This window comes from Globicephala melas, chromosome 3, assembly GCF_963455315.2.
Source record: "Globicephala melas chromosome 3, mGloMel1.2, whole genome shotgun sequence".
Lineage (NCBI taxonomy): Eukaryota > Metazoa > Chordata > Mammalia > Artiodactyla > Delphinidae > Globicephala > Globicephala melas.
The window spans coordinates 167,983,912-167,996,650 of record NC_083316.1 but is presented as its reverse complement, the minus strand read 5'-3'; the positions used below and the strand labels follow the sequence as shown (position 1 = coordinate 167,996,650).

At 61.9% G+C, this 12,739-nt stretch overlaps 1 protein-coding gene across 3 annotated transcripts in view; it reads right to left on the bottom strand.

The window, feature by feature from the left end:
- SH3GL1 (SH3 domain containing GRB2 like 1, endophilin A2) overlaps positions 1-12,739 on the bottom strand; it is a 32,291-nt gene that overhangs the window by 1,565 nt on the left and 17,987 nt on the right. The window contains exons 1-9 of one of the 3 annotated variants that reach the window (XM_070045344.1): positions 6,145-6,258; positions 4,135-4,203; positions 3,729-3,801; positions 2,753-2,896; positions 2,237-2,370; positions 1,924-2,082; positions 1,460-1,563; positions 662-786; positions 436-498 (exon numbers count right to left, since the gene is read on the bottom strand). In XM_070045344.1, coding sequence (XP_069901445.1) covers positions 436-498; positions 662-786; positions 1,460-1,563; positions 1,924-2,082; positions 2,237-2,370; positions 2,753-2,896; positions 3,729-3,801; positions 4,135-4,143 — 811 coding nt within the window. In that variant the 5' untranslated portion in view covers positions 4,144-4,203; positions 6,145-6,258. Of the gene's footprint in view, positions 1-435; positions 499-661; positions 787-1,459; positions 1,564-1,923; positions 2,083-2,236; positions 2,371-2,752; positions 2,897-3,728; positions 3,802-4,134; positions 4,204-6,144; positions 6,259-12,739 lie in introns of those variants that run through there. The other 2 variants (XM_070045343.1, XM_030879320.3) reach the window with 2 other exon arrangements.

Here is a 12,739-nt window from a genome sequence, read left to right as displayed (position 1 = left end):
CTGGGGGCGGGGGGAGGTCCAGGCTGTCACCTGCCCCTGTGGGGGCGCAGGGGGATGTCGCCTCCTCTCCCCTCCCCCCACCCCTTTGTCCTGCCTACTCACTGCTCCTTGCTTTCCCCCAAGGAGAGCCGCTCTCTCCCCTGTGGCCCCCACTGCTATCAGGAGGAGCCAAGTGACAAGGGGAGGGAAAAGGGCTCTGTGAGTCGTCACCAAAACGCTCCTGGGAGGAGCTGGGGACACCCAGTGGCATCAGGGTGATAGTGACCAGAAGCACACAGCTCTCAGGGTACCACTTGGAACAGAGGGAAGCCCAGCTCCACTTCTACCAGAGAAGGGGTGGAGAAGGACCCTTGGGGCACAGATTAGCAGGCGGCATCATAAACCGAGGCAGGGGCACGGGGCGGGGCAGGGCCTGGGCCCCTTGGGGACACTCACGCATGCTCCTGCTGCTGGGGGTCCGGGTGGGCTTGTCGGAAGATCGGAAAGATGACGAAGCTGCTTGCAGACAAAGAACAGAGGTGGGCTGAGAATGCTGGCGTGGGGCCTGGTGCCCATCCTTGGGGCTCCTTGTGCAGAGAACTGGCCCTGCGGTTGGATGGGTGGTGGGCTAGGGGCTCCCCCAAAGGGGCCTGGGGCAGAGTGGTGCCCTCTCCTCCATTACCTGTGATCTTGGGGGCCGTGGCACAGGGGAAGCCCCCGTTGGACTGCTCAGGCTCTCCGAGGTCCAAGGGCTCCCGGGGCTTGGGCTTATACTCCCGCTTGGGGCGCAAAGAGGCTTCGCGCATCCTGCATGTGGAAGGACGCCTGTGAGCGACTGCAGGGCACCTGTTGAGCCCTTGCGTGTCGAGGTCAGGGAACAACGCCTCCAACCCCAGCTATTTATGCTGCTGCCTTGGGACTCCGGATGCACGTGGGAGGTGGCGAGAGGGGGGCCCCCAGGCATATCTCCAAGGCTGCCTACAGGCCTGATCCTACTGCACCCAGAAGCCTCCTCGGCAGTGGCGGCTGGGGAGCTGGTGCCCAACAGATACCCACCCCTCACCAGGGAACCACCGCCCACCGGGGCTTCCCTTCTTAGGCCCTGGACGCTGCTGACTGCAAGATGGCCCTTGGAGACAGGGAAAGAGAGGAAGGGGCTCCCCAGGGGCAGGGCTGGCCAAACCCTCTCCCCACAGGACATCCCAAGCCTCTCCTCTGGGGACCAGGATGAGCATGATGAGGTCCTGCTCCCTCCTGGGACCCCCGCCCCGACTCATGCAGCCTGGGATTCTTTCTGAAAAGGAAGTAACCCTGCTGCTCTGGAAGGAACGTGTCACAGTGGGGCTGGGTTGTCCAGGGGTGGGGGCGTCCCATGGGTCCCCCAGGGCTGCCCTGGCAGCCGCAGCACCCAGCCACCGGGCCTCCCAGCCAGCAGGGTGGGCCGGGGCTCCCGTGGGGAAGGCCAGGGGGCCAGGCCCACCTTCGCTTGAGCTTGTCAGCCAGCTCATCCAGGATCTGCACGGCCTGCCGGTGGTAGTCCAGTTGGGCATCCACCAGGGCGGAGAGCTGGCTCACCTGCTCGATCTGCAAGGGACCAACCAGGGCTGAAGAGCTGCCCTCCTTCTGGCCCCCATCTCTGGCTGCCTCCTGCAGGAAGCCTTCCCAGATTGTTCCAGACATGGGCCCAGCCCCCGCCTGACCCTTGAGCTGCAGCCGGAGGAGGGTGAAGGGCCTGAGGAGACCCCAAAGCCTCAGTGGGCCAGTGGCTTCCTGTGGGCCTCCTGTTCCCCCTTCCTTCCCTTCACACCCTGAACAGGCTGCCCACTGGCTCTGGGAAGTGGGCACCGCCGCTGGGCTCGTGTCTCAGGGGCTCCCCCAGAGTGGTCCCCGGCAGACCGGTGTGGTGGGTGCACGCGGGGAGGGGCTCAGGGCCTACACACGTACGTCAGTCTCCAGGAGGTTGTGCATGCTGGTCTCGGCCACCTCCTTGGACTCCTCAAACTTCTCCATGGCCTGGCGCAGCTCCTCATCGGGGATCTTGCCCTGCCGCTTCTTCTTGTAGTCAAAGTCCAGGCGGCGGCCCTCCAGCTTCTTCAGGTGGTGCTGGGGGCCGGGACGAGGGTCACACCGCGTGCCTGGGACCTCGGGGAGGGCCACCTGATGCCCTGCAGCCCTTCCCGCTGGGAAACCTGGCCTGGGCTGTATGTGTGGGGGGAGGGGGTAGGAGCGAGGGTGGGCCTGGAGCGGCCCCACATACCTGGATCTCCTTCAGGTCCTTGTCGCACAGGTTCTGGAGGGGATCGATGAAATTCTGCTTCACCTCTATGTCCAGGGAGTCCTTCACCTCAGCCAGGCGCTTCATGGACTCCCCGGCATCCAGCAGGGCGTCGCCTGGGGAGAGGATGGGGTGGCGGAGGAAGCCGTCACAGGAGGCCTTGGCCTGCGCGGCCGAGGCACACCCCACGGCCAAGGACCTGGACACCAGAACAGAGAACGAAACAAGGGACCCTTAAGTCTGACCAGGAGCCATGGGGGCCGGTGGTGACAGGTGTTCACGAGCTGCCCTCCCACCTCTTGGAAGGCACCCAGGTCCACCGTGGGCCGGGAGGGTGGCTTTTGCATGGCCGTGATGCTGTAGGCAGCCCTCGTCCAGGGGACCAGCCACCCTGGAGAAGATCCTCAAGCTACGGGGAAGTGCCAGCCTGCTGGCAGCAGAGACTCTGGCCCCAAGCTCTCAGGCCCGCCCCCGCCTCCAGCCTCCGCAGGGCCTCACCGAAGTTGGACTCGCCGCCCAGCTCCTTCCCATGGCGGATCATGCACTCGCCCAGCAGGCCCTCCGACTGCGGGTAGCCAGGGTTCTTCACCTGCCCTCGGATCTTGGACACCGTGTTGAGCATCGTCAGCTTGGCCCGCGAGGCTAGAAGAGGGCGGGGCCGGGTGGGTGTGGTCTCTCAAGGAGCCACCAGACTGCCAGCTGCCCCCCTCTGCCCGGGTGCTTGTTTATTTCTGAAGTGCTCCCTCGGCCTGAGGAACCAGAGCGTGAGAAGAACCTCCTGAAGAGACGTCCCCCCGCTGCTCTGGTCCTCGTGCAGGAGTACTGGCAGTGGGCAGGAGAGGGGGCCAGCTCCTCGAGACCCCCAGAGAAGCGGGGTAGGCAGGTAGAGGTGTGGACAGGCACAGGTGCCCCAGTGCAGACCTCTACCGGGGGCGGGAGGTGAGGGGCGTGCCTGCACCTCTGCCAGCTCCAGTCTGTCCTCAGCGAAGGCCTCAGGTGGACACAGCTGCTTTTGCTGCCTGTCCTGCATCCTCTGCCTTTCACTACAGGAACCAACATTTGGATTTTTCTCCAGGAAAAGTCCCTGCCTCCCTCTCAGCCTCGGAGACCCCACCTCATGCTCCAAAGACAGGCTTGTGGCTGGGGCCTGGCACCTGATTCAAATTGGTCCAAAGAGTTGACTGGGGGGAAAAGATGCCCTTTTCTGCTGGGACCATTAGCTCTAAGGATAATTTAAGGCTAGGGTTGCCGTGAAAAGCGAGAGCTGACAGATAAAGCAGAAAGGAAACGCATGACCCTGAAGACATCCTTTGGATGCCTGGATCCAGCCATGCCTGAACCTGCCTAGCCCTGGGCATTTCAGTTCTGTGGGCCCACGCACTGCTTCTTCATGCTCCGGTAACCAGAAGATTCTGGACTGACAAGAGACCCGAGGAGCTGGGGGCAGACCCCTTGCAGCTGGCTGGTGCCCTACCTGGGTTGGGCTGCAGATACTCGATGGTTCTGGCCAACACTTCTGTCACGGCCTTGCTGGTAACATCCACCTTCTGTAAAGGGAGTCCACGTGTAGGGTTTTGAAACCATCAGGGCGTCTGAGGCCAAACCAGGAGCACCTGGACAGCCCTTGCCCTGGTCCCAGTTCCCCAACCGCCTCAGAGCCCACGCAAGAACTGCCCGCTGCTTCTGGGGGCCGCCTCGCCTCCCTGCTTCCTTGCTGTTGGCTGTGCTGTGCCCCCGCCACTGCCTGCTCTGGGCTGGGGGGAGGCCTGCGACCCGCCTAGACCCTTCCGGTAGGCCTCGCCTCCCCCCAGGTGCCAGGGCCGGGGCCTATGGGGGCTGGTAACACTGCCAGCATTAGACAGGCATCCCTCTCCTGTTACCTTCTCCATCTCTTTGAAGTCATCGTCCAGCTTGGTCCCTTCAGCCCCTCCGACCTTCTCACTGACCAGCTGGGGAACGAAAGGAGGGAAGAGAGTGTGAGCCTCAGGGGAGGAGGGCGAGGGCTCAGGCATCCACGATGGCTTCCCAGGGATGCTGAACGTGGCAGCCAATGGCAAAACGGGGAGCCAAACGAGCTCCTGCTCCAAACCCACATACTCCTGCAAACCCAGGGCCGGGGGCTCCTCCGGCTGGAAGCCTACCCTGGCTGCGCCCACCCAGTCAGGCTGCGCTGGCAGCTCCGCAGCCCCCAAGAGGGTCCCCCACCCCTGCGGAGTTGTGCAGACTGTCCAGGCCCCCCTCACAGGGCCGCGGGGCCCACACCCGGACAGGGCTGCTGTGGTTCAGCGAGACGCCGAGGCTCACGGAAGCCCCTTTGCTCAGGGAACTGTGGCCTCCCTTTCCCACTGAACTCCTGCCTCTCTGCGAAGGACTCTCGGGGACCAAGGGTCTGCACGCGCCAGGGGCACCTCTGAGAGGCGAACAGGTCCTGAGGCCAAATGAACATGAGGACTGCCATGGGACAAGCGCCGAGTGGGAGGGAAGACCTGCCCCACACGGGCCAACTGTGGTGCCCAGAAGTCACTTCTTGCGTGCACGGGTGTGAACACACACAAACACACACACAATTTCCTGGTGGCCAGCAGCAGTCTTTGCCCACTTGTCAGGACCGCTCCCGGGGCTCCTGAAGGCACCCTAACCCTAACCCTAACCTGTGTGGTCTTGGGCCATCAGCTTCACTGGGCTTCAGTTTTCACCTCTGTAAAATGGGGTGACAGGTGTGCACTCACCAAGCTGTGGCCAGGCTGCCGTAGGCTGCTGTGTGCAAGTGTGTGCTCTGGGGTACTCCTGCGACACCCATGCTGCCCACACCGATGACTGCTGTTACTTTCCCCACGCATCTTGGTTCTCCAGGGGAACCACAGAACTGTAGGGCAGACCTAGCCTATAGGCCTTTATCCCTGCCTCTCCCCCCGGGGGTCAAGGGGAGTCTGGGGGGAGCTGCATGCCCCTGCAAGTCAGTGTTCTCATGGCAGCTGCACCCCGGGAGCCCAGGAGGGGATGGGGCACAGAAAGGAAGCAGGGCTGGCTCAGGGCCCCTCCACCATGCACCAGTATCTGGGGGACCTCCAAGGGCAGGCAGGGGCTGCCCTCCCATTTTTGACTTTATAAGGAAAGACCCTGGTCTCTCCTAGGTGTTTCTGGGGTGTTATACTTTATTTCATGGGGCAGTTTCACTTCTTTTGATTATGGTAAAACAGGACGTTCTCAAATTCAGTGGTTGCCAGAGGGAAATGAGTTAGGTGTCTGATGTGAGACAAGACACTTCTGGTGAACTGAAAGGGTAGCTGAAGTGCTGGGGCTCAAAAACCACACTTTCCGGGCCGAGGGCCTGCTCAGTACAGGGGACATGGGCGCCCCCAGGGAGCAGCCCCTGCTGGCGGGGACTACATCCTTTCTCTGAGGGGAGAGGGCACAGGCAGACCCCACAGCCTCTTCCAGGCCCTCCAGGAGTGTCACCTCCCCATCTTCCCTGGGAGCCCTCTGACAGCTCCCATGTGGGGCCTCCTTGCTCTGGCACCTGGGGGGCTGTGCTGGGAACATCTGGGTCCCTACCAGTCTCCTCGCCCTACCCCCCACCTGGGAGCTCCAAGCTCCAGTCCCTCAGGCTGATTTGCCCCAGGTCCCTTCTCTCCAAGGCCCACAGTCCGGAACTGGCACAAGTGGATGAAAGGATGACAAAAGGCCAAAAGGGAAAAGTGGGAAAAAGCAAGCCACATGCCAACCACAGTAAGAGCATCAGCAAAGGGAGGCTGTGCTGAGTGCTGGGCTGTGCTCCAGAGGAGGGGCCTGGGGAGCCCCCAGGAGGAGGCCGGAGGGCGGGGAGTGCCCCATCTGTGTGGGAGGCCAGGACTCTGCCGCTCGGTCCTGCTCGGGGACCCCGCACACACCTTTTCGGGGCCGGCAAGAGCAGCAGCACCGCCATGGAAGTAACACCTTCACGTGTAGCGTCTGCATCCAGCACTCCCCACAACTGACGGTGTTCCCCGGCTGCGGGAGAGGAAACTGAGGCGCAGCCCTGGCAGGGGCCCCGCGGGCTGAGGCCCACTCTTCTCTCTGCAGCTGCCGCCCCCCCACCCCCCACTCCGGCCCGCAGTGCAGAGGGGCTGGCCCCGTCAGCCAAGGCACCCCCCCCGGGGTGGGGGAGGCAGCAGATGGGGTGGGTGAGCGCTGCCCACTCTCCGGCAGGGCCGTGACCACGGCGGTGTGGAAATCATGGCCTCCTGGGCCTGCCCAGCTGGGTGGGAGCCTGAGTCACCAGCAGTGGGCCCACACTGGCTGCCACTGTGAAACCCATATGGGTGCCTCCCTGGGGGAACGTGGGGCCCAGGCCAAGCCACGGCCCCAGCCACCCCCGCCAGGTGACAGCCAGGGCTGAGGGGTCGCTGTGGAGAGGCTGCGCTCGGCCAAAGCTGGCAGCGGCCTTCGGAGATGAACTCGCTGTTGCCCGTCACACGGGCCTCTCAGATCTCAGCCTGGCTCCCCACCTGCACGCCTGGCTTCACTTCCGCCCTGGCAGGGCGCTCAGGGACCGTGAGTCCCATGAAGGCCCAGAACAGGGTCCTTTCTGAGGAGGCCGGGCAGCTGTCTGGAAAAAAGGTCCACGAGTGGTTCTGAGACCAGCCACCAGGTGGGACTGCTTTGTGACTGCTGCTCTGTGACCCTCTGAGCGCGGGCCTTCCTGTGTCTGTCCGTACCCTGTGATGGCGGCTCTATCGAGGTATTGCTGGCCTGCGCACGACCCACCAGGGAGTGCACACCTCTGCCCCGCAGGAGGCTCCCTCTGCAGCCTGTCCCTCTGGCGGTACCTCTCCGGGAAACTGCATGAGCCAACCCCCCACCGTATGTTTGGTCTGACCTATGTTACTGCCCTTATATTATTTCTAAGCTCTGAGAGGAGCGTGCCCTGCTTGCAATTCAGCCTGCAGGCGCCTCCAGGGCTCCAGCTCCAGGTCCCCCTCAGTTCAAACTGCAGCTTAGACTGCAGAGGTGGTTACTACCAGCCAGAAAGTGGAAGGACCCCAACCTGTTCGCTTCCCCGTGTGCTGACCCATTCGGACTGCTCCGCCAGCGACGGCCCCAGCCCAGCTCCCACCTGGACTCTGAATGGTCAGATTTACGACGACACGACCCCCAAGTGACTGCGACAGGCAGAGGGCACCCACTTCAGGCTCTCACACAGAGAAGCAGTGGAGCCGTGTGGTCTGAGGACACCTGCCCCAGGCACCTGGAAAGTGAGCGAACTTGGAACGGAGATGGGGCTTCATCCCTGAGCACCTACACGACCTCCACCCATGCAAGGCACCCGTGGGCACTCATAATAAAGACCACTCGGAGAAGGGGCTGTTCTCTCAAGGACTGGCGTTCTTCAGCCTTCTAGCCTTGGCCATGTTTGGAGAGGAGCGAGGAATCTGACACGCGGGAGAGAAACAAAGAACGCGCAGTGGAACAATCTGAAAACACAAGACATTGTATGCCAAGAGCCGGCAGGACAGCCGCTCCAGGAGTCGAGCAGAGAACAGGAAGGCAGGAGAACCTTCTTTCCCCCAGGGAGGGACGTGGGGACGAACGGCTGCCCCAGACCAGGCAGGCACGCTGCAGTGGCCCCTCAGGGGCAGCGGAAGCTCGAATCCTGCACCAACGGGAGGCCTTGTAATTGAGTCATCTCAGCGGGGAAACCTGATCAATATGATATGGAAAATAAACAGCCGATCTGCAGGCTCGGTGACCAGGGCAGACGATCCACTTTGACGAATTAAGAGCTTAAGTAAAAAGAGCAGCAGGAGGAGGCTGGCACAGAGGAGCCGGGAGAGAGAAGAGCAGGGCTGCTCAGGGCCTCGCAACGCAGGATGGATGCTCTGCACGTCCTGTTCAGCACCCTCGCGCCTCATCCAGCCGATATGCTCTGTGGGGCCGCTTGCCACGCTCCAGGTTAACAGCGGAGGTCCCCATCCTCTCTCAACTCCCCCAACTCCCCTCCTGCCCTCCGCCTGGCTAACTTCTCCCTGCCCCCACCCCGTGCTACAACAGAGCAGCCCCCGCCTCTCCCTCCCTCCTCATCAGTGAGGAGCCCAGCGCCAGGCGGAGGGGGCACGCGTTGGGGGCAGCTGCTCTCGGGCACTGGCTGGAGAGTTGGACTAAAAGGCATGGAAGGACTTCCCTGGTGGTGCACAGGAGTTAAGAACCCGCCTGCCAACGCAGGGGACACAGGTTCGAGCCCTGGTCTGGGAAGATCTCACATGCCACGGAGCAACTAAGCCCATGCACCACAACTACTGAGCCTGCGCTCTAGAGCCCGCGAGCCACAACTACTGAGCCCACGTGCCACAACTACTGAGGCCACGTGCCTAGAGCCCACGCTCTGCAACAAGAGAAGCCACCACAATGAGAAGCCCGTGCACCACAACGAAGGGTAGCCCCCGCTCGCCGCAACTAGAGAAAGCCTGCACGCAGCAATGAAGACCCAACGCAGCCAAAAATAAACAAATAAATAAATTTATAAAAATAAATAAAATTTAAAAAAGAAAAGAAAAAGCGATGGGGGTGAAAGAGCCTTGGGGTCCAGGCCCAGCCGCCCTGCTATGCGGTCCCGTTCCGGCCATCCTCGGGTCTGGGCCAGTGAATGCCCTGTGGCTGAGGCGCTGTGACCCAAGGCTGTCAGGTGTGAGCACTTCCGGCTCCAGTTAGCGACCACCGTCGGGAGGGGGTGGGCAGGCCCGCTACCCGCTGCCAGGGCAGAGGCTGTGCTGGCTTTGAGGAGCGCCCCTCTGGCGAGGGAGGTAAGAACAACAGAGACACAGTGATAAGAGCTGCAAGGGAGGTTTAAACACGCCAAACATGCTCCTGGCTGGGTGAGCTGCGGGGGCCAGTGCTGTCCAAGCTGGACCTCAAAGGGCAGGGTTCCAGCAGGCAGAGCCTGGCCAGGCAGGCACATGGTGTTCTGGGTGAGACCCAGGCTCAGGGGCACAGGGGCTGCCATTCCTGATCCTCCACGTGCCAGGCACTGTGCGGGCGCTTTGCATACATCCTGCCATTGATTGTCACCCCTCTGCAATGACAATGCAGGGACCTGCACACCCATTCTACAGATGAGGAAACCCCCGGGGTAAGAGGTGGAACAGCAAGGCTGCGAGCTGAAAGTGGAGAAGCTGGGAGCTGCGCCCAGAGCTGTTGGACTGGTCGGTCCGTCCCTCACTGCTCCCCGCAATGCAGGATCTGCCAGAAGGGCACGGGGCCTCCGAGGCTGTGGGGAGGAGGCAGACTGCCTGTGTGCAGAATGCCCAGACGTGGGAGGTCCCGGGAGGCAACTGCAATGACTCCTGGGCAGGGCTAAGAAATTCCTGAACGGGGAGGACGGCACAGGGACGGGAGGGAGCGACACAGGGATGGACTCATTCGCTTCTACATCCCTTCCAATTGCTACTCCCCTTCCTGCTGGCCTCCCAACACTTGGGAGCCGCTTGCCAAACACCTCAGAGCAGCCCCTTCTAGTTTCCTTTATGGTCTTCTGTCTCATGACTTGGAGAGCCCACGACACGGGCAGAGCCCAGGATGGCCTGCTACCCGGCCGACACACGAAGCCGCTGGCTTTCTCGAGTCTCCTTTCTCTGCTTGGGCCCTGGGCCCCTGACTCAGAGCTGCTGGCAGACACACCAGAGGGTGCACTCTTTGGCTAACTGACGCCCTTTCTGGAAAGGCGAGCCAAGGGTGCTTCTGGGGAGGTAACGTGCACGGTGCACTGCCACGCTGAAGCCTCCTGTCCGTCCCTGCCCAGAAACCTCCAGTGGCCCCCGTGTCGGGATGATTTCCAGAGCCTGGGCCCTTGTGAGTACGAAATGCTTGCCGACGGGGGCGGCACTTGGACTCCAGGCAGCTTGGATCCCACGTGGCTCTGAGAGTAAAGGCCACGAGGTGTGGGGCCGGGCCACCGCCCTAAGGGATGAGGGAGAGGTGCCACTGAAGCAGAGGCCACAGAAACACTATTCATACCCAACTCCTCAGCCCAAGGAGGCGGGCCAGCAGGAAGCCTGAGGGCTCTGGCAGCAGGAGAGCTTTCATCTGTGGCGGGTCTTTAGTAAATATCTGTGAGCTGATGGAGAATAAGTCACCACCCGCTTTGTCAAGCTCCGCAGAGGGAAGTGTCCTGACAAGTCAGAACTTCCTTCAGTATACCCGGAATTCTGGAATGTTCCCGGTTTGCTGGTACCCTTCATGCCTCCGGGCACACACTTCCTCTCCTCCTAGGGATCAAAGCTACATGGTTTTAAAAAGCAGCTCTGTGAACGGGAGCAGTGGAAATAATCAAGCAGGAAAAGGCTTCTGAAGTTACTTCTCCCGTGAAAACCCCCAGTTGGGCACCACGACCACCAGGTCTGGCCCCAAGGGGCAGACACAGACCCACAGACGCCCCTCCACACAGCGTGTCGGGGTGTATCTGGAACCCAGTTCTGGCAGCACAAAAACAGCGGCTTTGAAGCCCAAGGTGTTCTCTCAGCAGGAGGGATGGCACCTCTGGCCTGAGGCCAGCAGCTGAGATACTGGCTCAGAAGCAGAACCCCTCAGGTCCCCGAGGCTGCAGGCACAAGCCAGCTGCAGGGTCCCCCAGGTGGTGGCGGGGGAAGCGTTTGGCTGTCTCTGTGGAGAGGAGACTGGCCAGGGGGCCTGGTCTGAGCTAGCCTCTTGCAGTCTGAACCCCCCTGGTTCTCTGCCCCCGCCCCGTGGTGCCCCTCCCGCCTCCCTGCCCAAACCTTCCCAGGGCTGGCTTGGTGGGCAGCAAGCTGAACGCCATGTGAGTCCCAGTGGCTGCTCCCCTGCGTGCCACATGCTGCTAAGATGAGGGGGGGAAACCGTTACATGAGAAGAATCCCCTCAGTCACGTCCGGCTTAATCTGAGAGTCTGGTCTGGACACGGCACGGGCAGTGGGAGCAAAGCAGGAACCCGTCGTCGGCAAGAATGGACTAGGGAAGGCAGCAATGGCACGTGGGGACAGTCGCTCAGTGACTGTCAAGGCAGTGACGAGCTGGGGGACGGCGGTCCCGAGATGGATTGAGGTGTAGCCTCAGCATCGTCTCAAAGCCCCGACCTCTGCATCTGCAGGCTTTGTGGGCCCTGGTACCAGCAGCCAGAGGTTCACCCAGGGCAGACACCCAGAGAGCTGCCCCTTCAGCCCCAGGCTGATGACCAAGTTGCCAGACCTCCCACTGCTGTGACACTGCTTTCCCGATGGGGCCTCAAACTGGCTTTAAGCACCCCGGATCCGTCACCAGGGCCCCTGTGTGTAAACCAGGCCTGCCCTGCCCTGGCTCAGACTCTCCTCACTTTTCCCCAGGACCCCTCCTGGCTGCTCTCCCCTCGGCCTTGCTGGGCCTCCTGCCCACGGCAGCCCCCGAGAGCTGGGTCCAGAACCCTCTGTGTGTCAGGGTCTGTGCCCTCTCCAGCTCCTGCAATCCTGGGACTGCTCCCCTCCTCCTGCAGGGGCTGGAGGCTGAGGCCTGGCCTGACCCCCCGTGCCCGTGCTCATCTCCGAGCGCAGGGACCCCGTGTGTCTTGCTTTCCGCCATCACCCAGCCCAGTGCATCTGACCAAGCACCCAGGCCCCTTACTTTTGGGGGGTCCTCTCCTGGCCTCGCAGAGGAGTGGCAGCTCAGAAGGACCCAAAGTTGGAGGAGGAGTGAGGGGCTGGGCAGACACGGGTGGCTGTGCGGTGCCTTTCCTGTTGCCTCAGCCCTGTTTGAGGAAAATGCCTCCCTCACCCCGAGGTGACCCAGCAGTCCTTGGAGATGGGGTGACAAAGAACTTACTCTCTGCCTGGCCCGACCTCCATGTGGAGCTCAGCTGAGTGTCGGCCACAAGGGCCCAGGCTGGCCAGTGTTTCCCCTCGCAGCCTGTCTGGTCAGAAGCCACAGGCCTGAGTGCCCTCCCGGTGCGCTGTGGAGGGGTGGGCACTTCCTCTGGGGACCAACCCCCCGGCCCAGAGCGTTAGCCCGGGCTCGACTCTAATGATGGTTGGTCCTGGGATTCCCATTAAAATGCCGAGTTCCTCCACAAGAAAGCAGAAGCACTTAACAAGAAGTGTTCCCTGCTTCCATTCATGGTTAACCAGTTCCCCAGGTCATCTGGCAGAGTCTGGGGGAGGAAGTGAGCCCTGCTGGGTGCTGGGACAGGTGTGGAAAGCAGGCTTCAAATTGAAGCACTTCTGGCTTGTGGGAGGAGGTAGGACTGCTGGAGGGGAGAAGGGACCGCAGAATGTGCATCTTTTAATGTTTCTATGAAACGCAGCAGAGACTGCATTGTTCCTTGGACCCGCGGCCTTGCCAGCCCTTCTGTCAACCTTGAGGAAGGGATGGAGCCCCAAAAGGAAGAGATAGAGCCATTGGGGACCTCCAGCACCCATCTGGCCCAGCTGCAGCCTCTGGGCAGTTATCTCCACCTTATAAATGGAGCAACTAACACCCCAGGAGGTGACCCGCCTTTCCCAGGGCCAG